We start from the raw sequence: 26,864 nt of genomic DNA on the forward strand, positions 1-26,864 counted from the left end.
GGCCGGGGGCGGAGAGGGGCGGCCGCGGGCTGGGGAGGAGGATCCGGGAAGCTCCGCGGGTATTTGACAGCCGCCAGGCCCGCGGCGCAGCCCAGCGAGAGGCGGCCGAGCCCCGGCGGCGTCAGGGGCCAGGAGCGCGCAGCAGCCCGCACGGGGCCCCGCACAGCCCGGCCCGCGCGCGCCCCGCACCGTCGCCCCGCGCCCGCCGCCGCCGCCGCGTCACCATGCTGCCCCCGCAGCTGTGCTGGCTGCTGCTCGCGGGGCTGCTCCCGCGCGCGCCCGCGCAGAGGTTCTCGGCGCTCACGGTGAGTCCGGCGGCCGGCGCAGGTGACCCCGGAGGGCGCCGCCGCTCCGCTGCCTCCCTCCGCGGAACGTCCCTCGCGGTGTCCTCGAGGGTCTGGGCGCTCCCCGGCGCACCGCAGACGCGGAGGACCTCATGCCCGCGCGGGGTTCTCTGGTGGTGGCAGCGGGGTGGACAGTGCCAGGACAGCGGCCTAGAGGGTGCAGAGGGAGCCTCGAGAGCTTGCGTGAGCCCCTGGGCGGTGCCACTGGGCCCCCTTCGGAGCCCACTCCGCTCCCGGCTCTTCCAGCTGCAGATCCGGGGAAAGGAATTTGGGAAGGAGCAGAAAGTTCTCGCAGATTCCTTCCAGGAACTCCAGGAGAAAGTGGTGCCCACCCCTGAGCGGCAAGGCGCGGCGTGGCGCAGAGCGCAGGAGTCTCCCGGGGCGGTTTTGCTGTTTTCGGATCGCAGCATCCACTGGGGCAGCAGCCTGTGGCCAGTAGCTGCTGGGCTGGGAGCTGCTCGTGGGGCTGGGCCAAGCCACTACCCTGGCCTGGCTCACTTGCTTGCAGCCCCCAGCTCTGACCTCGGGCGGGTGGGGGCTCGAGTGTTTGCAAACCCATAATTAATGCAATCTGCAGAAACAAAAACATTCCACTTAAATGTGTTTTTGAACAAGTGCTTGAGAAAACAGCAAGGTGGAGGGTCCATCTCGGTGGAGGGTCGCTTTTGAAGTTCCAGGGGCAACAGAAAGTGTCTGGGATCTGGACCCTGGCTGGAGGGTGCTGGGGCCCCTCTGCTCTGTAGCGCCTTGGAGGCAGCCCTGGGTGGCGTTGGGGCACTGTGGACAGCCGAGGGGGAAGGAGCTGGGACTCCATTGTTCATACCTCAGATTCTTCCGTAGCGCCTGAGCCTTGCCTGTGTCTCACAAATGACTTGCAGATTACATGAGACGCCTCAGCTCTGGGCGCTCCTGGGGTGCCTTGGAGTGGCGGCACATGCAGTGTGCACACCCGTGAGTGCACATCTGCATAAACACATGGAGAGACACGTGTGTGAGAACAGGCCCCACGGGAGACCAGGTGGACCCCAAGATCCCAGCCTTCCTTCGTCTTGCCCAGGTGCTCAAAGAGCACAATTGGGGACTCACTGCTGTCTCTGAGCACTCTGCTCTCTTTTTCCTTCAGACCCATGGATCTGACAGGAGCCACTGACCCTCCTCTGCCTTCCCATGTTCTTCATCCAGGATGCTCGTGGCCTGCTGTGGGTTCAGCCCAGGGAGTGGGGAGCCCTTGTTTCTGGGCTCCCTGGAGAAGAAGGGCAGCCTCAAATGATTGGGGCTGGCCCCACCCCACCAGGCTAAGAGAGGCTGAAGTCAGTGGCCACGAGAGGCTGCCTCTTCCCCTTGGTGGGTCCCGGTACCTCAGGGATATGAGTCCTGTCCTGCGGCTCTTTCCAAAGAGTTTTCTTTACATGCCAGAGAGTCTGGGGACAGGAGGGACAGGAGTTAGCTGGAAAGCCCCAGGTCAGGCCATGATCCCAGCCTTGCTAGTTTGTGAGTGGGAAAGTCCTTTTGGTTCTCCTGTGCCGCTGACTGCAGTGAAACCCATATTTGGGTTCTCTCCTTAGCACCCGTGAGGGGACTGCCACCTGTGGCACCTCCCTGGTGGCGTGGTCCCTCCCTGGACCCCTTCCCATGGGGCCCCTCCCTGTAATGACCCTTCCCCAAGTGTGTGTTGTACCTGCTTCTGCTCTGCCAGGCTGAAGCCACTGCGCAAGCAGGAGAGGGGAGGAAAGGGAATCAAAGGTTCCGCCGCTGAGAACCAGAACATCTGGAGGCTGCACTTTGATTCCCGCTTGGAATCAAGACTGTAAATAAAGCCCCAATCGCTTCCAGACCCTGTGGGACTACGGCAGGAGTGGGGCGCTGTGGGCTGGTGTTCAGCCCTCTAGGTGCTGGAGCCAGTGGAGGGAGGGTTTCTCCTGGCCCTGACCCCACGGCCTGCTCTTGGGACCTGAGACCAAAAGGAACTTAGGAGGACTCTGAGAGGGTGAAGGTGGAGGGAGAAGAGGGGAAGGCCAGTGCCGGTGGCTGGAGATTTGGGTCTCCTGGACACACCAGCCATGATTTCTCCGCTGACTAGGACCTGCTGGAGGAGCCAGCGAAGGAAGCCCTGATGGGATGTGAGGAAGCTGGTTGTCCTGGAACTAGGAACCCTGAAGACATTTGTGTGGAAGTTGGTTGTCATGGAAGTAACACCTCAGCCCTTGGCTCCACACGCAGTTCAGGGTGCTGCAGTGTCACAGGACTTACAATGTCTTGGGAGAGCGGGTTCCTGAGTCTCCCTGGGAGTGGGGGGCAGGGGAGGCTGCACCCTGGGACCCCATTACCTGTCCTCAGCCCCGAGGCTTCATCTTCTCTGTCCCCGAGCACTGTGCACTGTAGCAGGAGCAGCTCTGAGCTAGCTCCTCTTTGCTTCTCTGGATGGCAGTGTCACCCCGTCCCTGCTGCCACCCCAGGGCCTGGTCCGGATATTCTGCCTGGGATGGGGACTAGCAGCGGCCAGCATTCCCCCTGTGCCCTGCATCCCCTCACTGAGCCCGATCCCAGCTCCAGACAAATGTGCAGAGCCTATGGCCAGCTCAGTGGCCTCTCCCAGCATGAGGACAGCGTGGGCCTGTGCAAGTGGCTGCCAGGCCCCTGCCTCCAAACTGGTCCAACTTCTGGCCTTCTGCTCCTGAGGGCTGTCTCCCCCTCTGTGCCCTAGAGCACCTCAACAGGGCAGTAGGGTGCCCTGTGGGTGAAGAAGGAGGCCTTGGGGTGTCTCCTCACACTGAGCTTGGGGAGCAAGCAGTCTTGGGGATCTGTCGGCACTGCCCAGAGCTGCAGAAGCAAATCTACACCCAGATCCTGAGCTCCCCAGTTGCTCATGATGAGGCTCAAGGGAGGACAGGGAGTGCTGTGGAGAGGTATGGGTGTCCTGTGGGCTTTTCTATGGGGGAGTCCATGGGCTCTGCTGTAAGGGATCTGTGGTCTGGGCCATGAGTGGTCTTGGGTTGTGCTGTGGGTGATCCGGTTCATAGACTGGATTGGTGGGATGTGCTGTGTGTGTGTGTGGGGGGGGGTATATGAGCTGTGCGGTGGAGGTTCTGTTGAAGATGGTCTTGGTGTCCCATGGGGACCCTTGGGGATCCGTGGGGTTCTTGCCTTCTGAGTGAGGATGTAGGACCCCCTCCCTGGCCTCTGTCTTCCCAGCATTAGGATTTGTGGTTGACGGGCAGCCCAGCTGGTGTCATCATGAGATCCACATGGTTCCTGGTGAGGGGACACCCCATCATTGCAGTGCTCCACAGTGCCCCTAAGCCTTCACAGGGCCGGACTGTCTGCTTGGAGCAGAGTCTCTGAGGGTGCCATCACCCCTTGGCCACGGAGTATGTCCCTAGGACAGTGTCTGCTGTTCCCAAAGGGGTAGAGAGTACAACAGTCTTGAAACTCATTGTCCCCAGAGCCCTTCACTGTAGCCCATTCTCAGCATGCATTAGGGCAGCCTCTGCCCGCTCAGGGTATCCTTGTGAACAGCCTGGCCCTGTTCGCAGGCATCACTGGTGGGCTTGAGCTACTGTGAGAAGCAGTTTGAGGTGAGAGTCCCCAGGTGAGGACATGTGGGGATATGTGAGAACACTGTGAGGGCAATGTGAGGACCCCCATTTGAGGACAGTCGGCACGGAGAGTCTTCAACCCTGGCGACTGTCTGTATTCTGCCTCCAGAATCTGGCAGGATCCCCAGAACCAAGTGTGTGCTAGGTGCCCCGTTGGGACGTGTACTGGCTCCTGCCTGAATGGGCACGCCTGTCCTTCACCTGCCAGGTAAATGGGGGCACTGCCAGCATATGGTGGCCGGGGGCTTCAGCCTGGCCCTCAGCATGCCAAGGGCACTGTGGTGTCGCCAGCAGCTTCTTAACGTGCCCGCCTGCCAGCTCCGCCCGCCACATGCCTGCGGGCGGCCACAGCTGTGCAGAGCCAGCTTTCTCCTTATGGAACCTTCAGTTCCCACCTCACATGGCCCACAAAGGGTGCAACTGTGGGTCTGCAACTGTGTGGCCTGGAGGAGTCCACTATGAGTGTGGAGGGTCGCGTTTGACAGAGCTCTGGTCTCTCCTGTACATTGCCCACCCTGGTGTGTGGGCAGTTGTTCACCCCCTGGACCCCAGCATGTCCTGCAGTGTGTCCCCATCTCGGCAGCCCTCTGAGTGCTGGGCAGGCAAGGCTCTCCCTCCTCTGTCAGCCTGGACACTCCTGACCCTGCCGTGATGTGGGCATGTGTGTGTGTGTGTGTGTGTGTGTGTGTGTGTGTGAGTGAGACCTGGTTGGGAGTGGACTGTGGGTTGTTGTAGTAGGAGTGGGAGGGTTTGGTGTGAGTGGCTATGGCCAGGTGTGAAAAGGCTGTGTGAAGGAGGTGGTGTCTGTGGGTTGAAGAGACAGTCCTGAGTGGGCAGCAGGCAGGTGTGTATGGATCTGGGTGGTGCAGTGGGTGTGAGCCGGTGTGTATGAATGTGGCTGGTATGATCGGGTCTTGGGAGGCCATGGACAGGGTGTGGGGGGCAGTGGTAGGCGTGACAGTGTGAGGTCATAGGCAGCTGTGAGTGGATGTGAGTGGGTGCTGGGGGTGAGAGTAGCTGTGGCAGGTGTAAGCAAGTGTGAGGGGGTTGTGGAGAGCGTGAGGGGAGTCAGGCCAGACCCAGGATCGCACACAGGATTCAGAGCCAGGCCCGCCCAGAGGATGCCCAAGTCCCAAGGAATTTAGGACCTTGCATTGCCTGCAGCAACCCGGGCTCAGTTCCTGGAACCACACTGCCCTGAGGGTCATCCGGAGAGTCACAATGAACACGCAGAGGTGTGCCCGCACACGAACACACTCATGCATATGTTCTCAGACATGAGCACATGCACAGTGCTTGCACACGCATCCACGCAGACATACATGTGCTCACACACGAATGCAGAGTTGCACATGTGAACACACGAACACATTAACAAATGCACACATGCTTACACATGAACACACTCACAGGTACACACATGCCTATACACAAACCCACTCAGAAATGCACATGTGTTTACACATGAACACACAGATGCATACACGCACACACAAACACTCACAGCTACATACATGAACACATTCACAGGTACATGCATGGTTACACATGAACACACTCACAAATACATTTGTGCATATACATGAATCCACTCATAGGTGCACACGTGCTCACACATGACCTCATTCAAAAATGCCCACAGGTCACACTTACATCTGTCTTGCACTGAGCCCAGAAGCAGTGATGCCCTCCTTTCCTCCTGTGTTATTATTTTTTTTTTTTTTGGCTTTGGGTCACACCTAGTGGCATTCAGGGGCTACTCCTGGCTCTGAGCTCAGAAATCACTCCTGGCAGGCTCGGGGGACCATATGGGTTGCCGGGAATCCAACCTGGGTCTGTCGTGGTCAGCCCGTGCAAGACAAACACCCTACCACTGTGTGTTCAGGCCCCCTCCTGTGTTTCTTGCTTTAGGGCTGACACCACCAAAGAGACATACCTAGTCTCTCCGCTCACCTGACTGACTTAGTATAGAGCAGGGGTGGCAAACAGGATTTTTACCCTCACTCAGTGCAAAATGCAATATGTGTTTAATAGATTATTGTTAACATTATATGCTTTTGTGTGAGTGTTTGTTTTGGCAGGTCACTGCCTGGTGTGGCTCTCTGTGTCTCTTTGTGTCGAACTTGTTCGCCACCCCTGGTATAAAGGTTTGCATATACTTTGCCCACACTTTCCAGGGGAGGACACAGTGGCTGTGGTGAGGACCATCAGGCAGATCTCAGAGGGATGATGTGTATAGCTGACTTGGGCACCCACCCTGGTGGGGAGGGGAGAGAGAGTGACAGAGACAGAGAGACAGAGATAGACAGACAAAGACAGAGATATAGAGAGACAGAGAGACAGAGAAAGACAGACAGACAGGCTGGAGGAAGAGGGAGAATCTGCACACCCTTTTATTTCTGCCTGAAGTCTGAAGTCTGCTGCTGCCCGGGGTTGGGGTGTTTTATTTTGCGAGAGATACGTAGAAATTCTCTAGCCAGAAAAACCAAGAGAGGCCTGCAGATCTGGGTTCAAGAGAGAATAGAGCATGAGGGATAGATGTAGAGTAGGCAGCATCTTGGTGATGCTTGACTCTCATGGGCCTGCAGGCACTGCTCCAGTCTCTATCCTACCCACCCGTTTGACGCTCAGGGGTTACTCCTGGCTATGTGCTCAGAAATCGCCCCTGGCTTGGCGGAACCATATGGGACGCTGGGGGATTGAACCACGGTCCTTTCCTTGGCTAGCGCTTGCAAGGCAGACACCTTACCTCTAGCGCCACCTTCCTGGCCCCAGGAGACCGTCTCTTTTTATACTTCAGGGGTAAATATCCATTGCTAGGGGGCATGTCTAAGGGGCATGTCCAGGTCCCACTGCCAATGGGGGGGCTGTCATCACCCTTTAAAGGTACCTTGATTAATAAATTCCCTTAAGTCCATCAACAGACAGGTGGATCTGAGGCCCATTGTGAGTTATTTGTGCTCAGCAAGTCAGGGTTGTGTGTGCTTAGAGTGGCTGTGAGTAATGGGATTATCCAGGCCACACCACCAGCTCCAAATCATCACCAGGGTCCGGAGAGACAGATCAGATAGTCGGAAGGGTGCTGGCCTTGCATGCAGCTGACCTGCATTCGATCCCCAGCATCCCATACATCCCTGACCACCACCAGGAGCGATTCCTGAGCACAGAGTCAGGAGGCGGTTGTGGGTGTGATGCAGAGAACCTGGGACGGGCAGTGAGGTGGGCTCTGCCCAGCTGTGCCAGCCTCCCTCTGCCCTGCAGCCCATGGCCAACGTCACTCAGGGGCCTCGGATTCCTCCTTATCCCCATAAAGCCACCCCGCATCTCCCGCTATTACGGCTTTCTTGGCTTTCTGTCACTAAAGGTGGAAATTTCAAGACACACATTTCCAGAAATGAGTCTCTCCTCTCCTCAACACTTCGCATTTTTGTCCAGAAGGTCCTGGCCAGGGCTCAGGGTCTCTGTTGTGACACCGGCCTGAACCTCATGAACCCAAGATTTGAGAGACCCTCACATGAGGTGGGTTCTGCTGAGTCGCCACACAGCTGCAGGGGACCATGTGGGCTCTGACTTAGCTGCTGAGTCAGGAGCGTCCGAAGCTGCAGATGAGAGCAGAAACACCTTCTCTTGCTTCACCTCCCCAATGCCTAGCCAGGGGGAAGCACTGCAGACCCCAGGCAATTCCGCTGGGCTGGAGGGGAGCCGACCCCACAGGAGGTGTGTGTGATGGAGCACAGAGGCCCCCATTTGGGCTGCTGGCAGAGTCCAGTTCCCACGGTCGTGGGCTGCAGCCCTTCTTGGGAGCCAGAGCCCAGGGCAGCTCTTCCTCCCCAGAGCTGGGCCAGCAGCTATCTCACAAGGTAAACAAGACGCCAAAAATGCCAGGAATCTGTATCCACGAGCAAAGGCCGGTTAGCAAAAGCCACATGTGCTCCAGAGGCCAGGGAGGTGGGAAGGGCTTGCTGCGCCCACTCGTAGGGTTGCCTTGCTCGGACTGGCCTGCATGTGGCATAGTGCCTGAAAGGTGCACATGTGTGTTCATATATGTTTATGCATGCATGTCTGTGCATGCATGTCCAGGCTTGCACTTGTATGCACAGTGCATGCCAGCACACACCGCCTCAGAAAAGGCACACAATGCACTCTAGTGCATGTGCATGTAAGTTCACATGTTCATGTTTAAATGTGTGTGCACATGCAGGTATGTGAATGTATTATGTGTACACGTTCATGCATGTATGGTGCATGTGTGCACACCTGTGTTTGATGACATGAAAGGTTTTAGGTATCACCGGTCGTTCTTTCACCTCTGTTGCTTCTGGTGACGGTCCAAGGGCCAGATATGTTTCCTTGCTTCGGTCTTATGCCTCAGACAAACCCGAGAAGCCTTGGGGACTCACAGATCCCTTTGGGTGCCTCCCCCTAGATTTGAGGTCAGGTGGGCTCCTCTCTGCCCAAGAGCCCCTGGCAGGGCCTGGGCCTGGCTCACAGCCGAGAGGTCTGACTGCTTCTGGTCCTTGCTCGGGCCCTGAGTCCGGCTCACACAATTGAGTGATCTAGGAGGTCTGCCTGACTGCTGGAGGCTCCTCCACACAGTCTGAGCCTGGCTCACATTCAGTGGAGCAGGCTGGTGGTCACAGGGATGAATGTGTTCAGCCAGGCCTGCTTGAACTCTGAGTCTGGGTGGGTATGAGCTCAGACATAGAGGCCGTGGGTCACAGGTGGTTTCTCTGAGAGGGTGTCAGGGCACGGAGCAGCAGGATGTGGGGCTGTCTTGATGGGGAAGGACGCCGTTGTGGGCCCCTTCCCTGAAGAGACTCGCAGGGCTCCCTAGCCACTGTGAATTCAGGGGGAGGTCTCAGGAAGCAGTTCTGTCGGACCCTGGGTGCCACTGCGTTGATCAGTGCTGTCTGGTCTTCGGCACAGGGCTGAGTCACACAGTGCACCACAAATAGACACATAGACACATACAGACACTCAGACAGACAGACACACACAAACACACACACCTCCTGCAGCAGGGGGCAGCCTGGGGCAGCACTCCAGGCCGCCTCTTTCCTCCTCTCCTTCCACCTCCTCCCACCTCCCTTTTGTTCCACTTTCCTCCCCCTCCATGACTTGGGGCCACCAGGAGCCTGTCATGTCAGAAGAGGTGTGGAGTGGAGTTGTGCAAAGACACAGCCCAGTCACGAGTGCTAGAATCTGCTGCCTGGAGCTGGGCTCAGGAGGTGCAGGCCCCCGGGACCACCCCTCAGCACATAGTTGGTTCTGTTGTTCCTGTCTCCCCTGGGGCAGGGAGGTCAGTGCTCAGGGTCCCTGAGTGGCTCGTCTCTACACAGGCTGGGCTCCTACCCTCCCAGACAGTCTCTCCATACCTGTCCCCTGGGGCAGCCCTGTGGGGACTCCCGGCATCTGAAGACACAGCTGCATGTGCCATGTCCTAGCCAGGCTGTGGGGGCATCTGAGCGTCCGGCACAGAAGGGGGCCCTGAGACCTGCGATGCCCCTCCCGGGCCTCTGTCCAGAGTTCCTCGGCCCCTCAGCCCCTCGCCAGTGTGGGTGAGGACTGTCAGGGGGTGCAGGAATGTACGGTGTTGACGTCCAAATTGTCCCTAGGTTGAGTTCTGCCTCTGCATGGCTGCTGCCCCCCATCCTGAGCATCCTCCTTAGGGAGCAGCTCCCCGTTAGCACCTCGATTCCTCAGCCTATGGGTGCTCACTGTGATCCCAAGGCTCAGTGGGAGCCTGGGGTCAGGTGGTGGGGGCCTGGGTGCCCACCCCAAGGACCCTACAGCATGAGAAGTGAAGGGGGAATGTGAGAAGTCCTCTAGCCCCCAAGCTGCCACTCACATTTTCCCTGCTAGGAATTGGGGTGCCCGCCCGAGCCCCTGCTGTCTGGGGGCTGTTTCCCAGCCAGGTGTCTCTGGCTCCCCATCCCCCCACAATCAGCCCCTCTCTATGAAGCAGAGGGCAGAGCCTCGCTGTCCATACTCAGTTCTGCCCTTTGGGCAGGCCTGGCAGGTATGCAGCACCTATACTAACACACAGCCTGGGGGAGGGGGGACCCCACACTCCAGGCTTCTGATGCTCCTGGGGAAAGCCTGCATGCCAACTCACCCTGGCCCCGCCCCCATGGGCCCACTTCATCCCCAGCCTCATCCCCACCCCACAGGCCCAACACTAACCCCCCATGCCCTCCCCGCCCCCCACAGCCCCATCCCTGGCCCTGCCCAAGGAGTCACATGCCGGGAAGACCCTTCTGGCCATGCCTGAGGCCTGGAAGAGGGTCAGACAGGACAGGCACTTTTCTGGCTGCATGTCAGGGGACAAGGAGGGACCCAGGAGCTTTGTGGGGTGGCCATGTGTGGCCCCCTGAGAAGCAGCCCTGGGCCTCACTTCCTCCTGCAGCTCCCAAGTCACACGCATGCTGGGGCTACAGGGGTCAGGGCTGTCCCATAGGGCAGCTTACGTGGCAGGTCACCTGTGTGTGTGAGGAGTGATGCCACGTGTCTATGGAGTGTCATGTGCATTTCTGGGGGCCATGTATGTCTATAGGGTGTCACATGCATCTCTGAGAGTGTCATATGTGTCTGGGGAGTCACATATGTCTAAGGGGGTGTCACATACATCTATGAGGGTGTCATACGTGTCTGTGGGGTGTCACATATATCTATGGGGTGTCCCATGCACCTATGGGGGTGCCATGCATCTGTGGAGCATCTCCTATGTCTATGGGATGTCATGTGTGTCTATGGGGTGTCTACCTTGGAGGTGGCGTACCTCTGTCAGGTGCCGGCTGGGCACCCCCTCACTGCCTTTTCTTCCCCTCAGTTCCTGCGTGTAGACCAGGACAGGGACAAGGACTGCAGCCTGGAGTGTGGAGGCTCCCCGCAGAAGCCGCTGTGCGCCTCAGATGGGAGGACCTTTCTGTCCCGCTGCGAATTCCAGAGGGCCAAGTGCAAGGACCCGCAGCTGGAGGTGGCACACCGAGGCAGCTGCAGAGGTGAGGGAGGGGCCTTCTTGGGATTGCAGTGGGTGCAGGGCTGGGGTTCAGGCCCAGATGTGTGTCAGTGCTGGGGTTCAGAGCCCAGGAGCAGCTGTGCTCTGACTCAGAGCACTTCCTTCTAAGCTCACCTTCAGCCCCTGGCCTGTGTTCCTGGCTGCTGTGTCCCTGTATCTCCACACTCAAAGCTGCCCCATCAGGAGGGCACTGCCATGCCCCTCCTGTGAACGGGGCTTTGTCTCTGCCCCTAACCTGGCGACAGACCCACCATCCACCTCCGCTCCCCTCACAGGGTTTCCGCACATGCTGACCAGAGGCCACGTCTCCATCCCAGCCCTGCTGTGGGGTTCACTCAGGCTGGTTTCCCAGGAAAACACTTGTCCCTTGTCCCTACCCCAGCAGGATGGTCCTGGGGGCTCCATATGGGGCCTGTCTCATGGGACACCTGCCTGGCCCTCTGCAGGGGTCCTCCATGGGACCCTGCACTCTGGTTGGATACAGACCCCACCCCACCCTTGCCTGCATTTGGAGCAGAGACCCAGGAAGGTGTGGACTGTAGAGACGCTGTGCTGGGTTTGGGGCGTGTCTGTGGAGGGATCATGTCCCCTCCTGGCTCTGTGCTCTTCCCTCAGCAGAGCTAGGGGACAGGCCAGCAGGCTCAGGGCTGGTGTACTGCTGGGAATCTTAAGCTCGTGTTCCTGTGGGCGTAACTTAGCAGGGGCCCTGAGCCTACGTGTCTCTCCTTGGGGCCCTGGTGGGCTTGCACAGGTCAACACCTATCCTCACGCTAGTTAGCAGGTATGTGAGGTAGGTACCAAGCTCCTAGGCTTCTTTATAAGTTTATACATCCTTAGCTCTAGCTGCCACACACATAGTTAGCACATCCTCAGTCCTAGCAGCCGCATGGGTAGTTTAGGCATCCTTCATCCCACAGCAGCCTGGCGGTAGCATCTCTTGTTGGCCACCTCCTCAGCAGTGGTGGGGTCGGGTGAAGGTGAGGACACAGAAACTAACACCCTGCTTCTCCTTCCCTCAGTGCCCAAGTAGCCTGCAAGACCTGGGTGCTGGTTAACTTGGCCCTTGAGACCTGGATACTGACCAACCTGTCCCCTGGGACCCGGGTGCTGGCTGATTATCCCGTGGGGGTGGACATGGTCGTGTGTGCTTCCCTTTGCTACTCTAACTTTGTCAGGTCATCCTGGCCTTTGGTTCTGCCTAATCTGAATCCTTCTGGAACCTTCTGGAATCTTCCTTTTGGGGGGGACTTGTTCCGCCCCTGTCCTCACATTGCCCATCATCTGGGCACTGTGACAAGGGGCCATGTGGGAGTTCAGAACTGGCAGTGCCCACAGCAGCTAGAGGTGTCTGCCTGCCCATCAGCTCCCTTCTATCAGGGACCCTGAAGCATTTTGTGGGTGTGTTTGTGGATACCATGGTCTGGGATACCCTGACCTGTCCCTCTGCTCTGCAGTGTCCCTCGCTGCTGCCCTGTGGGCACTGGCCTGCTGGATACCATAAAGCTGAACTTAAAGACAGAGCAGCCTCTTTCCACTTTATCTCAGGCCCTCTCAGGCTGTCTTGGCATCTCTCATGGGGCTGCTCTGAGAATTGGCACTTCCCATCCCAGGGCCATGGGGATGACCTCAGCCTGTATCGACTACTGCACTGCTGAGACGGGACCAGCTCTGAACAACCCTTATCTGCCCTTAAGGTCGCTCTAGTCTCTCAGCACAACTTGGCTGCTTCTGGAACCTTCCTGGTGATGCGCTTGGCTGGACTGCCCCCTCTGCTGTGTGTCCGATGCTTTGCCCGGGGTTCTGGTTGCTGAGGGCATTCTAGCTGAAGAGCCTGGGGTGAAGAGTTGAGTATTTTCATCTGCATTTCCTTAGGTGGGGTGAGATGTTTCACCAACCCAGAGCCCAGATGAGTAGGGCGGCGGTTTCCAGGGCTGCATTTTTCTCATATTTTCTAGAAACTGGTGGAGTTTGTGTTTTCAGAGCTCAGAAAACACAATTATATTTTTATTTATTTTTTTATTATCCACTCGATTACACCCTTGTGCTCACACCAACTCAAACACATTATGATTGCAAAAGCATCACTTAAAGCCGATTTCATGCTCAGGAGAGGGTGATGTGTCTCATCATCGTGGTTTCTGGTACCCTACGCGTTTAGAGGAACTTCTCTAGTCAAGAACTATAGAAATGATCCCCGAAAGTATAGTCTTTACAATTATATTTCTTCTATTGATCAGAGACTACCAGACTGGCCTAACTTTCAATAGTATGTATGGCCTGGAGGGAAACATGAGAATGACAAAGCAGAGGAGTAAAGTCCATGCCAGCAGCTGGGCTGTCTACTTTGGGGTTCATGGGAACAGTCAGAGGATCAGGCAGAAGGAACAGTCACAGAGCTCCCAGGGGTCCACTATGGGGATGGGCCAGGTGCCTCCTTGTAGGCTGTGCCAGGACCTCTCACTCCTGATGGCGGATGGCTGGCTGTGGTCATGTCTTCCTTGGGCACACACCTCATGCTGGGACACCTCTGTCAATCCTCTTGTTGTTGAGCCCCTGTTGGGGACAGAGGCGTCAGGATGAATCCAGAGCACAAGACCTCAGTGTCTTCCTTGCCTGCATCAGTCCCGAGCCCAGCTATGCTAACTGGGATAGGCCCCTTGGGCAGGACTGTGACTGTAGGGACACCTCAAGACCCTTTTTGCAGCTCTGTTGGATTCAGAATCCTCACTCTTGGCAGGGAAGAAGCAATCTCTGGGCCTCATCCCCAACCTGCCCTCCAAGTGGCAGCTCTAAGGCGAGGAGTGAACCTGTGAGTGTGTGTGGAAGTAGGTGCCAGGGCCTCTCCTGGGTAGGGGGTGGCCCCATGCAGGCTCCATCCGGACTAGAAATGCCTGGAGAGACGTCTCTCCTATGGTGTCTGTATCTGTGGTTTCTGCGACCTCCCACTATGTCTCTGGTTTCTGTGGCATCTCCCCTGTGGTTTCCGTCGTCGCTCCCCTCACCCCAAGGTTGTGCCTGCGGTTTCCGTGGCCTCGCCCCAGTGTCTGTGGTTTCCGTGGCACCTCCCTTGTGGCCATAGATTTTGTGGCTTCTCTTTGCTGGTGTATTTGTGATTTCTCCGGCCTTTTCTGTCTGAAACCTGCGGCCCTTCCCGTGGTGGTTGTTGTGTCTATGGCCGTTCCCTAGAGCGGCTCACCTTCATCTTTATCAGTTGCCATGCAGAGCTGTGCTGGCCTTGGCAAACTGCCACCACTCACACCAGCTCTTCAGCCCTGAAGCTGGAGGGCCAGAGGGGGATCTGTGAGTGGAGAAGTTGCAGGTGGTATGAGCTGAAGGAGCTGAGCGCTGGCAGGTGTCCTGGTGCAAGAGGAAGTTTCCAGCTCTTGCTGGCAACAGCATCTGCTAGTTTCGAGGACAGCTGAAGGCTTTCCTGTGTCTGCTCCTGAGGGTTGGATGGGGAACTCCAGGCAGAACAGCACCTGGAGCACTGTTGGGCTCAGTCACTTCCACACCCCATCTCTGTTCTTGTCTCCACCCTGGCCCGGGGCTCCTGTCCTCTGTGGCTCACCAGAATTTGCACAAAATGGCCCGCACTCTCGCCAAAGTTGCTCATTGCTCAATCCTGTCAAAGATTTCAGCAAAGGAGAAAATTATCTGCTTCCTGTTGAAGTGAAACACTGAGAAGTGGCCACGAGAGCATGTGTTTATTTTGATTGTCTCTTAAGAATCACATTTTGAGAGGTCCCGTGATGGGGTACCTTCACTATCAGACATACTTTGTGACACATTGGAAAAGGAGTCTGTTTTATGTTGAGACTAGGGAAGAAATAATCACCAGTTCAATTAATGGCCCACAAAGGCATCGTCAGTAGCCACCGACCTATTGAAAAATAGGCCCAAACTGTTCGATGATACCATGCCAGGCACAGTAAGGGAATGTTACTTATATCATCTCCCTGAGGATTCGGGTCCTACTAAAATGATCCAATTTGTACCAGAGACTTTTTCTTTGGCCTAGAAAAAGAGATGGAGTTGGTAAGATTGGCAGCTTATTTTCAACTGTTAATATTTCAAGCGCATGTTGTTTTCAGCTGAGGTTGGCCTCCCTTCCTCTGAGGTGGGCTGGACTCTGTTGAGGCATTGGCATGGACTCACACTTCCTGTCTGCTGGGATTGGGTGACAGAACACCACCTGCCAGAGGCGTGGGAGGCTGAGCCACCAGGGGAACAGGCTGGCAGTGCTCAGACAAGTGCCAGATTTGGTGTGGTTTGGAGACCAGCAGCCAGTTCAGGGCTCCGGCTCCCTGACACTCGGATGCCCCCTGTGGGCCATGCCCACCCACCCCTGGCCACACCTTCACTTGCATATAGCAGGGAGGGGACTGTCACAGGCTTTACCTCAGAACTGCAGTCCCAGAAAGAAGCTGGTCACAAGACCACAAGACTGATCCTAGATCAGCAGACTGGGGAAGGTCAGACACTAGGGTGGCCTACAATGCTCTGGGCTCGGATAAAAGTGGTGGTTGCCCAACCTGAGGGTCACCAGCCCTCTTAATGATGCTGAGTGAGTGGACGGGGGACATTTAGGTTTATATTTTAAGTAGCTCAGCAAAATAAAGATTTTTATGGTGTCCAAGTTTTGAACATTAATTTTCTCTGCAGAACGGGTACCAGAGCAATTGATAGTACAGTGGGGAGGGCCTTTGCTTGCACAAAAGGCCGACTTGACGCTGATCCCTCATGCCCCAGAAGGTCCCCCACGCTCTGTTAGGAGTGATCCCTGAGTGCAGAGCCAGGAGAAAGTCCTGAACACTGCTGGGATGGCCTCTCATTTCCACAAACAATGTCCAAAGTAAAATTGCAACCAGGTCAGTGAAGAGTTAAAGAAGTGCTAACTTTTCCTCTAACAATCTCAGTCAGAACATCACAGGAAGGAGCCAAGTGAGGGTTTCCTTGGGCCTCAGAGCTGATGTGCCCACGCTGAGCTGCCTCCTTTGTTTCTGAGTCTGCTGGCTATTTTGCTTTGATTCTCTCTCACTGTCACACACTGTTTCAATTTTCTTTCTTTCTTTCTTTCTTTCTTTCTTTTCTTTCTTTCTTTCTTTTCTTTCTTTCTTTCTTTCTTTCTTTCTTTCTTTCTTTCTTTCTTTCTTTCTTTCTTTCTTTTTTTCTTTCTTTCTTTCTTTCTTTCTTTCTTTCTTTCTTTCTTTCTTCCTTCCTTCCTTCCTTCCTTCCTTCCTTCCTTCCTTCCTTCCTTCCTTCCTTCCTTCCTTCCTTCCTTACTTACTTCCTTCCTTCCTTCCTTCCTTCCTCCTCCCTCCCTCTCCTCCTCTCCCTCTCCTCCCTCCCTCCCTCCCTCCCTCCCTCCTCCCTCCTCCCTCCTCCTTCCTTCCTTCCTTCCTCCCTCCCCTCCCTCCCTCCCTCTCCCTCTCCCTCCCTCCCTCCCTCCCTCCCTTCCCTCCCTCCTTCCTTCCTTCCTTCCTTCCTTCCTTCCTTCCTTCCTTCCTTCCTTCCTTCCTTCCTTCCTTCCTTCCTTCCTTCCTTCCTTCCTTCCTTCCTTTTTCTTTGCAGGGGAGCCTGGGCCAACTGCATGCAAGGCCAGTGCCCTCCCCACTGTGTTGTCTTGGCCTGTCTGTTTTAGTTTCTGTAAATAGTATGAGGACATCTAGCTTGTATGTTCCAAGAATGCTGGAGTGTCACTGATAGGCGAGAAGGTTCTAGAGGGCCCTTGTGGCTACTATGCCTGGGCCTGGGTGGTGCTCATGCAGAGGTGGCTGTCTGAGCTGCAGAAGGAGGGAGCTGCCCCTGGTCTCCTGTGGGGCAGTCCTAGTGTCTGACTGGAGTGACTGGCCCACTCTCCTGTAGAGGCGCCCAAGGCTGACCCAGCAGTGCTCGCTATAGCCCTTACAGCCCTCTGTGGCTGAGACTGGAAGATGCCTGGCATGAACCATCCGTCACTCATGTGTAGGCGCGTGCGTGCGTGCATGCATGTGTGTGTGTGTGTGTGTGTGTGTGTGTGTGTGTGTGTGTGTGTGATAGAAGAATTGGGAAGTCAGTATTCTTGTCCCTGTCTGACTCCATCTGTGCCTGGAAACTCTCAGAGCCGGGCTCTCTCTCTCTCACAGGGGGACCGAGTGCTGGGGAGCAGCTCTCCGCATAAACATGGCTACACTTGGCCACATGCCACCACATGGCCCGGGCCAGGGATGAGGGAGGCAGGCAGGGCAGGGTGGGGCAGGACTGAAAGAAAAGGCTGGATAGGGCCAGCTGGGAGCTGGAGCTGGAGCTGCTGGTGGGGGAGGATAAGTGTTCCATTTGAGTGGAGGAAGATCTGGTGCTGAGAGCATGTGCTGGATCTCATACTGGGCTCTGCTTAGAGGTAAGGGGTCAAAAATCAAGGGGTCAAGGCCCACCAGGGGTCAGAGGTCAGATCTAGTCAGGTCTGGTCAGGGGCACCTAGATGACAGTGCTGCAGTGGAGTGGCTGCCCTGGCTGGGCCCAGGGTGCTGCAGGTTCTCTGGCCTGAGCTCAGGGATTTCCACAGTGAAACAGGCTGTCTGGGGCTGGTTCTGGAGGTGTCGGGGGTGGTCTCACATGTAGGACATGTGCTGGGGAGTGAGGAGGTGACCAGCACCAGTGCTCTGGGAGCTGATCCTGGGCAGCACAGCTAGGCTATGGTGCAGAGTCGTCTCATGTGTGGACACCTGGGCAGGCCAATCCCAGGCTGAGCTGATGCCACCCAGCCCCATGGGTCTGCTCAGCAGGTGACTATGCATCCTTGTGATTGGCTCTGACCCCACTGTGATCTCGGTGGATCCCACCGTGACCCCACTGATCCATCGAGACTGCACAGACACACTGTGACCCTGTGTGACCCTGCTGTTATTTGTGGTGACCCAATTCTGACCCACCATGACCGCTGTGATCTGCTGTAACTCCACTGGGTCCCGCTATGACTTGACTGGCCCACTGGGACCCTGTATCTGCAGATGTGTCCCGCTGTGTGGCCGAGAGGAAGTACACGCAGGAGCAGGCACGGAAGGAGCTACAGCATGTTTTTATTCCGGAGTGCAGTGAGGATGGTTCCTACAGCCAGGTAGGGGCTCCCATGGTGGGGATCCTACAGCAGGTGAGGTGCTACAGGTGGCTGAGGAGGTACAGGCGGTGGGTGTGGCTCTTGTGGTGGGCCCTGCCCCTCATGCCAGGCAGCTTTCTGAGGTCCAGGACTGGCTGCAGCTACCTATGAAGAGGTGCAACGGGATGGAAGCTGAGGGGAGGACCTGCTGGCTCAGCCCTGCTCCTCCCTCCCCCCCCCACAGGTGCAGTGCCACAGTTACACCGGCTACTGCTGGTGCGTCACCGCCAACGGCCGGCCCATCAGTGGCACCGCAGTGGCGCATAAGATGCCACGATGCCCAGGTAGGTCTTCATGGCTGCCGTGGTGTGCCCCAGGCTGCCAGGCTCCACCTGGCACCTCGCATGGCCAAAGACAGCCACGGGAGTAGGGGCCGAAGTGGAGCCAAGGGGGGTGTAGGCGACTCCAGTTCTGCATGTGTGCACGCTCCAGACTGGGCAGTGCACGGGGCTCTCCACACTGCTTGGTTCCACCAAGAATCCCTGGGTGGCCCCATGCTCCTTGGTGGGAGGGACTTGGGCTTCCCTTCAGCAGCCCCTTGGTCAGTCTCCATGACGAAGGGGCCTCTTGTTCTCATGGCTGCCTCTGCTGTTGAGCCCAGCCTGTTCTCCTGTCGCTGTCACTGTATACGCTGAGCTGAGGGAAACGGGTTCTCAGTGCCGCCAGGACAGACAAGGACCCCAAAGCCCTTTACTTCCCTCAGGTCCGCTGCAGCCCTCTGCCAGCCAGAGTAGGGCCATACCCTGAGGGGAAAGCATTGACCCGGAGGCCCAGCACTGAACTCGTAACGCAACACCGCTGTGATGAGATCCACAGAGATAGCTTCCTTCCCTGTGGTTCGAGCACAGGTGGCCTCAGGCTCTACCCTGTTCCCAGGTCCTTGTGTGGCGAGGGAAGGTAGCCGCTGCCATACCCTTTCTCCCAGGTTTTGACTGAGGCGGGGCTGCTGGGGCCCTACAAGGCTCCTGCCCTTCATTTCGCCCTGGACTGTCTGGAATGGACCGAGACACCTGGGTTGACACTGGGCTCCTGTGGGATTTTCCATGACTGTAGTTGTGGGTTTCTCCATGCAATGGTCTGACTCACCCTCACCACAGCGTCTGCCAGGGGGTGTTCCAGCTTCTCCTATGGAGATACGACAGTGACCCCAGAGCACTGAAGAGCCTCTCCCATGGCCAGCAGTTAGCTGTCCCCGTGGAGGGCTGGCGATGCCTGACAGTATGCAGGCCCATGAGAGTGTGAGGATTCGATCTGTGTCGTGGTGGCAGAGATGAAGACATGTTTGTCTGGCAGTGGATGGCGCTGGCCAGCCCTGAACTAACGCCATTCTTGCTCTTCTCACCCAGGCTCTGGCGGTGAGAGGCTGCCCCAGCGGGAAGGCGTGGGGAGAGCAGGTAAGAGTTCTGTCAAACTGTTTTCTGTTTAACCATTACAAGGCAGGAGACCCCGAAAGCAGGACTGGAGAGTCTGCTGGCCTCTGAGCTTCTCACACCTTCTGCTTCTCACACCCATCATGTCCAACCTTGAACCATCTCATGTATTCAGACTCGCAACCCCAGTCCTCCAGCCTGTCAGTGACTTAGCTCCCCTGCTTCGCAAACACACCCACACCCACACCCACACCCACACACACATGCCCTATCTATACACATGCATACACAATATATGTACACACATACCTTATGCACATGTACACACATGCACACATGATGTATGCAGCTGATCCAGGATGTATGGTGATTTGAATCCCAGCACCCCACATGGTCCCCTCCCCTCCCCTCCCACCCTGAATCTGCCAGGAGCAATTTCTGAGTGCTGAGCCAGAAGTAACCCCTGACCACCGCAGCCAGGTGTGACCCAAAAACAAACAAACAAACACACACACATAAACACAAGACGATTGGGCTCTGTGCGCTTTCAGTCGGGGTGTTTGGTTCCATTCCCAGAGCGCCACACCAAGGTGTGTGGAGGAGAGCAGATGTGACCCTGTTCAGTGGCGTCTGGTGGTTGTGGCCCGTGACGGTGGGCTCATGCTCAGTGGCTGCTTCTCAGGGGCTTCAACTGTGCTTGGGGAGAATCCTGGGGTGGGTAGGGATGGGCAGGGGCTGGACCAGGTGAAGCTGGAGGGCCCCAGGGATCCAGGAGCCCTTGGTCGAAGCCTGGCAGCTGCCCTTTTGGTCTGCAGGACACATAGATTCAAGGCAGCCAGGGCCCAGTGTGTGGCTGACACTGGCTCGAAGTGGTCCGCGTAGGTCTCGTCCAGCTCTACATGAGCCATTGGGTCTCGTCTAGCTCAGAGTGAGCCACACGGGTCATGTGGGTCTTATCTAGCTTGGTGTGAACCACGTTGCCTCATCAAGCCTGGTGTGAGCCAATGTGGATGGCTTCCATCTCAGCGAGGTCAGGCCACATAGAAATCTCTTGGGGTTTCCCAGCCCCTTGGGTCCTCCAATTCCCCCTCAGCAGAGGATCCCACTTGCCTGACACTTGGAGCCTCTCAGACCCCACAGTAGAATCCCCTAGGGGCCCCTGGCCACAGTGTCCTCAGCCTCTATGATAAACAGCACCTTGTGGCTCAGGGTTCTGGCTCACCCAGCGAGGGTCAGAACTGAAGGTACCCTTGGCCTTACCTTTGGATCTGCGAGAGAGACAGGCAGGGCACAGGCAGGGCATGCCATCCCCTCAGAGTGGGTCAGGGACATCGGGGAGTGACTATTCCCTCAAAGTGGGAGCTGGGACAGCAGGGAATGAGTGTTCCTTCAGAGCAGGACCTGCCGTGTCTCAGGCACACCTGATCCTCAACAAAATCTCATGGGAGCTTGAATGATAGTCCTAGGGTGGCCCTGAGCCACCTGGACCTGAAAATGTCCCTGACTGGATGACCACAGGCTTTGGAGATGCTCCTGGATGGCCTCATTCTTTGATGGGACCCAGAGTACAAGATTCTGCCCATGCTAGTGATCACTGGCCATGAGAGGAGTGGGTGCTGTCCTCTACCTCCCTCTGCTCTACCTTCCACAGTCTTCTCCTGGGCTTTGCATGGCCCCCATGATGCAGTGTAGAGCAGGATGAGGGCAGTGATCAAGCTATGATGATCTTGCCTGTTCCCAGAGGAAATGGGCCAATCAGGAACCACAAAGCTGCTGCCTTTCCTGGGAGTTCACCCCCCCTCAAGACTGTCCCTGTTTCTTCCCCATTCCCAGTTCCTCACCCATCTCATCTCTTCATCCATCCTGGGGAAATGTGCCCACATGCCCCCCAAGTCCATTTTGAGTCTGGGCCAGCACTGCCAGCAGCTGCCCCTTAAACTCTCAAGGTCTTGGCACCTGCATGGTGCAGGGGCCTGATGAGTGTGGGTGGGAAGCCCTGGGGTCGATAGCTCCATCCTGATGCTTCCTTAACTTGCTCTCACAACTGTAGTCTCCTTGCAAATCTTTTCCGTTCTGCATTCAGATGATGCCTCAGTGCCCACATTGGAGATGCAGCCTCAAGGAGATGAAGAAGGTGAGCATGGTGGGGTAGGATCAGGTTTCATGAGGCCTGGGGGTGAGCTGTGACAAGGCATCAACTGCAATTACCATTCAGAGGCCCTACTTCCGCCACAGAGGCAGGTGAGCTTTTAAAGCCACATGTGCTTGCACTGGACACTTCTTGTCATCTTTTAACCATTCTTTTGTCTGGTCCTTTGTCAGCATAAATATTTTTCTAGTCAGAAAGAACTAGGGTTTGCAGACAAAGGATTACGGAATGCAAGTGCTGCATGAATCAAGGTGTGGAAAGGTAGAATCAAATAACTACAACAGGGTCAGAATGGTAGCACAGCAGTAGGGTGTTTGCCTTGCATGTGGCTGACCCAGGACGAATGCAGGTTTAATTCCACGGCATGTCCTATGGCCTCCCAACCCTGCCAGAAGTGATTTCTTTTTTTTTTTCTTTTTTTTTCTTTTTGTTTTTGGGTCACACCAGGCAGTGCTTAGGGGTTACTCCTGTTTCTATGCTCAGAAATGGCTCCTGGCAGGCTCGTGAGACCATATGGGATTCCAGAATTCGAACCACCATCCTTCTGCATGAAAGGCAAACACTCTACCTCCATGCTATCTCTCCGGCCCCAAGGAGTGATTTCTGAGTGCAGAGCCAGGAGCCTGAGCACCACCGGGTGTGGCCCCCAAAACCAACAAAACAAAACAAAACAAAACAAATCTATAGGAATAACATTACTGAGTGACAGGAAATTTGAACTCCAAGGTGTGTGCTCTTTGAGCCCATCTCACCAATAGGACCCTGGCCTTGCCCAGGGCATGGCTGGTGGGTGGAAAAGAAGGGGCCCTGGTGTCTATGATGGAAATCATGGTTCTTCTGCACAGTGGCTGAGCCATACAAACCACTTATCTGACACCGTGTCAGCCTTTTCACTAGTACCTACTTCTTTCTTAGAGAAGCATGGGGTATTTATCTGGGCTGGCACAGCCCCATGGAAGACTCACACCAGCCATGCTTGGGCATGAAATTCTCATGCTGGCTATGCAGGGACATGTAAGCTCTCAGTGGCCACATCGACATGTAGTACTTACATGGCTTCTGCTGTGAGAAATTCTGCTTATCTATGTCCATGCTGCTTTCATGAAAGGAAAACTTTGTTTTTTGTTTGTTTGTTTTTTGGTCACACCCAGCAGCGCTCAGGGGTTACTCCTGGCTCTTCACTAGGAAATTGCCCCTGGCAGGCACGGGGGACCATATGGGATGCCGGGATTCGAACCACTGTCCTTCTGCATGGAAGGCAAACTCCTTACCTCCATGCTATCTCACTGGCCCCGAAAACTTTGTTTTAAAGGCTGTAATTTCTTTTTTGCTCATATTTCATTTCAATTATTTTTCCTCTTGGAGGGATTCCCCAGCAATGAGGAGAATGGGAGCCACCAGAAATGTCTGGTTTTCACTGTATGGGCTTGATGTCCAGTGCTCAGGGTCTGGCACTACTATGGGTTTCAGGAACAATCCCTTCAGTTAAGCTGAGTCCAGGTGCCATTGGGGGGTTCTTGGGACTGTCACAGAAGCCCTTGGTATTGTCTCCCTGGATCCTCCTTTCTTTAAGATTGAAACACTCCTTTATCTGTTCATTTTTGGTGGCCTGGTGAAGTCTGGACTGGGAAGTTGTGATTTTCTGATGTGCTTATAAACATTGGTTCCATTTGGTTCATTAGATATAGCATCCCGTTACCCCACACTTTGGACTGAACAAGTAAAAAGTCGGCAAAATAAGACCAACAAGAATTCAGGTAAGAGAGAGCACTTTGTGAGATGAATTTGATAAAATCTCTCCTTTTCTCCTCCCTCCCTCCCTCCCTCCTTCCTTCCCTCCCTTCCTCCTTCCTTCCTTCCCTCCCTTCCTCCTTCCCTTCTTCCTTCTTTCCTCCCTTCCTCCCTTCCCTCCTTCCTTCCTTCCCTCCCTCCCTCCTTCCTTCTTTCCTCCCCTCCTCCCTCCCTCCTCCTCCCTCCCTCCCTTCTTCCTCCCTCCCTCCCTTCTTCCTCCCTCCCTCCCTTCTTCCTCCCTCCCTCCCTTCCTTCCTTCCCTCCTTTCTTCCCTCCTTCTCTCCTTCCTTCCCTCCTTCCTTCTTTCCTACCTTCCTCCTTCCCGTCCTTCCTTCCTTCCTCCTTCCTTCCTTCCTTCCTTCCTTCCTTCCTTCCTTCCTTCCTTCCTTCCTTCCTTCCTTCCTTCCTTCTTTCCTTCCTTCCTTCCTTCCTTCCCTACTTTCTCCCTTCCTTCCTTCCCTCCTCCTTTCCTTCCTCTTTTCTTCCCTTCTTCCTCTCCCTCCCTCCCTCCCTCCTTTCCTCTCTTTCTTCTTTCCCAGGGGCCCAGGGTCCACCCTAGTGACACTTGCTTATCAGGTTGGTACTTCTGTGCCAAGGTTTTCAGGTGCTATGGTGCCACTTGGGATGGGCACTACCAGAATCCACCAGGCCACCTGGTTATTCCAGGCAGTTATGCTAGCACCATGGCCAACAATTCAGTGAGGCCATGTGGTGCGGGGCCCAGATCAGGCCAGTGCTCAAAGGTGCAGAGTGACAGTACCAGGCCACAGTCTATGTCTGGCGCTTGGGGGTCCCATGCAAGACTGGAGCTGAACCCTGGTCCTGCCAATGTCAGGCCTGAGGCCCGAATGCTAAGTGATGCTTTCCGGTTCTTTTTTATTTTAATTGGGGGGGGGGGAGGTGAACCACAGACTGTGGTGTTCAGGGATTGCCCTGGCTCTCTGCTCAGGGAACCATATGGGACATGTGCCAGGGACTGAAACCGAGTTGGCTGTAGATAGGCAAGTCTTACCCAGTGCTGTCTCTCAGTCCATCTGGAGCCTTCCTTTCAAATAAGGGGTCCCACTGTCTCCTCAGTTGCTGGTGGAAAAGATCACATTGCTGACCCAGGTTTTAATCCCAGAATCCCATATAGTCCCCCAAGCCTGCCAAGAGTAATTTCTGAGTGCAGAGCCAGGAGTAACCCCTGAGCATACTGGTTGCCTAGAAACTAATCAATCAATCAATGAATCAATAAATAAATCAAATTTAATGAAGAAAAGCAAGAAAAAGTTGTCTCTTGTTCACAAACTTGACCATGAAATGTTTTTAAGGGGGAGTTTTTTTTTAATAATTTTTTTTTTGGTTTTTGGGCCACACCCATTTGATGCTCAGGGGTTACTCCTGGCTATGTGCTCAGAAATCACTCCTGGCTTGGGGGACCATATGGGACGCCGGGGATCGAACCGCGGTTCGTCCTACGCTAGCGCTTGCAAGGCAGACACCTTACCTCTAGCGCCACCTTCCCGGCCCCTTAATCATGTTTTGAACATGCTTCCAAAAGGCATTTGCTTCTGTGAGGCTTTGTGTGGTGTCAAGAGCACAGGTGGGAATGTCCCTCATACTTCTTCGCTGCTGGCCTAAGAGGCCTCAGATGTGCAGATGCAGCTGTAGTTTGAGGCTGCCCAAACCTGTTGGGAACAAGCAGCCCAACAGTGGCCTGGGGTCAGGCCAGAGACTGCCCGGCACTCTTGTGGGATGCCGTCATGGCCCTGCACACTCAGCTCTGCTTTTGAGCAAATGTTCCTGGAGTCCTTCCTGAAAATGGTTCTCTGGGCTAGAATCAGGACGTGGAGGAAGCACTTTGAGTGAGGGCAGAGCTCTTTGTTCTGAAGGGCCCATTCATTGCACAGTGGCAGAGGAATGATGCTGTCAGGAGCTGCAGATGAGATTCCCACTTCCAGCCCCTGAACCCGGGACCACCAGTCTCCTGAGGACCCTGGGAGAGATGTTTGGGCACCTGCATGACCCCCAAAGCAGAGACAATGTAATGGTGCAGGAATCAGGGTGCATCCCTCCAGCACGTTCAGACCTGAAGGACCTTCGGATCTCTCTTTCCTGCTGCCAGGAGTATTCTATTATTCTAGAAATACTCTGTGTGGTTGAAGTACTCTGTGTGTACTCCATGCTATTAGTGTACTCTACATTATAGTACTATTCTGTTTTTTGAGTAGTTTCTATGATACTACTGCTCTGACTCTATCTAGGAGCACTCTAAATATGTATGTAGGATTATTCGGATTGTATTGCAGTATTGCTCACTGATGTAGGACTGCTTTGTAGTATAGGAGTGTAGAGTATTTTTGCATCTATTTTATGTATTGTATTTATTTTGTATTTATTCTATTTGTTCTTTGCCTATCATCCCACCTGCTCAATTTCATGCCACATAGGAGTACTCTTTTTGTAGGAAGCTCAGGGGTTACTCCTGGCTCTGCGCTCATAATTTGTACCTGGCAGGCTCGGGGGACCATATGGCATGCTGGGATTCGAACTGGTATCCGTCCTGTGTTGGCTTCATGCAAGGCAGGGAAAGACCTGACTGCTCCTATAAGGGCTGTGCTATCGCTCCGGCCCCTATAGGACTATTCTTTGTGTAGGGATATTCTGTATCTAGGACAGCTTGGTGGCAATGTGTAAAGGGATCTGGGAGAGTGGAGAGAGATGGGCTGTGTCTGTCCACACAGGGCCACGTGCTCTGTAGTTTGTGGGATGTTACTGTTAGGCCCAGAATAGTAGCAGAGATTCAGCAAAAGGTGGCAGGAGCCAGGAGTCCAGCAACAGTTTCTCCTCCAGCAACCAGGCAACAACCATCCAGATGGAGTAGCAGCATCTCCTGGTCCCCGAGTACTTCAGACCAGGCTTAATACAACGGTCACTGTCATCCTGCAGCAGTTACAAGGGGTGGGCTTCTGTAACTGACATCCTCACCCTCGAAGAGACAGTAAAACTCTTGCGGCTGATCGGGACCATAAGTTTCTCTGTTTCCTTATGTTGGGATGTGTATGGGAGCATCGGGGAGCACATGCGTGGGAGCACAGGGTCCATGTGGGCAGGGCCAGGGGACATGGGGCTGTGTACTCATAACTGCCTCCCCTGCAGCATCATCCTGTGACCAGGAGCAGCAGTCGGCCCTGGAGGAGGCCCGGCAGCCCAAAAATGATGACGTGGTCATCCCCGAGTGCGCACAGGGTGGCCTCTACAAGCCTGTACAGTGCCACCCCTCCACCGGCTACTGCTGGTGTGTACTTGTGGACACGGGACGCCCTATCCCAGGCACGTCCACCAGGTAAGGCCCTAACAGCCCAGGTGGCTGGGAGAAGAGCACCACAGAGGTCAATGAGCCTGGCCTGTGGTCTCTGATGAAGAAGGAATGGTTTGACTCTGGGGAAGGAGGTGCCTGATGCCCAAGAGGCTGTCAG

General features: G+C 55.4%; 1 protein-coding gene and 1 pseudogene across 1 annotated transcript in view; one reads left to right on the forward strand and one right to left on the reverse strand.

The window, feature by feature from the left end:
* The first annotated feature begins 223 nt into the window (after window positions 1-223).
* Window positions 224-26,864, forward strand: part of SMOC2 (SPARC related modular calcium binding 2) — a 35,348-nt gene continuing 8,707 nt past the window's right edge. Inside the window, exons 1-8 of the mRNA XM_049785187.1 lie at window positions 224-305; window positions 10,770-10,941; window positions 17,948-18,054; window positions 18,278-18,377; window positions 19,440-19,487; window positions 21,547-21,597; window positions 23,295-23,369; window positions 26,545-26,731. Coding sequence (XP_049641144.1) covers window positions 225-305; window positions 10,770-10,941; window positions 17,948-18,054; window positions 18,278-18,377; window positions 19,440-19,487; window positions 21,547-21,597; window positions 23,295-23,369; window positions 26,545-26,731 — 821 coding nt within the window. The 5' untranslated portion in view covers window position 224. The remainder of the gene's footprint in view (window positions 306-10,769; window positions 10,942-17,947; window positions 18,055-18,277; window positions 18,378-19,439; window positions 19,488-21,546; window positions 21,598-23,294; window positions 23,370-26,544; window positions 26,732-26,864) is intronic.
* LOC126024987 (uncharacterized) lies at window positions 12,981-13,168 on the reverse strand (annotated as a pseudogene).

Source organism: Suncus etruscus, chromosome 12 (genome assembly GCF_024139225.1).
Source record: "Suncus etruscus isolate mSunEtr1 chromosome 12, mSunEtr1.pri.cur, whole genome shotgun sequence".
Taxonomy (NCBI): Eukaryota; Metazoa; Chordata; class Mammalia; order Eulipotyphla; family Soricidae; genus Suncus; species Suncus etruscus.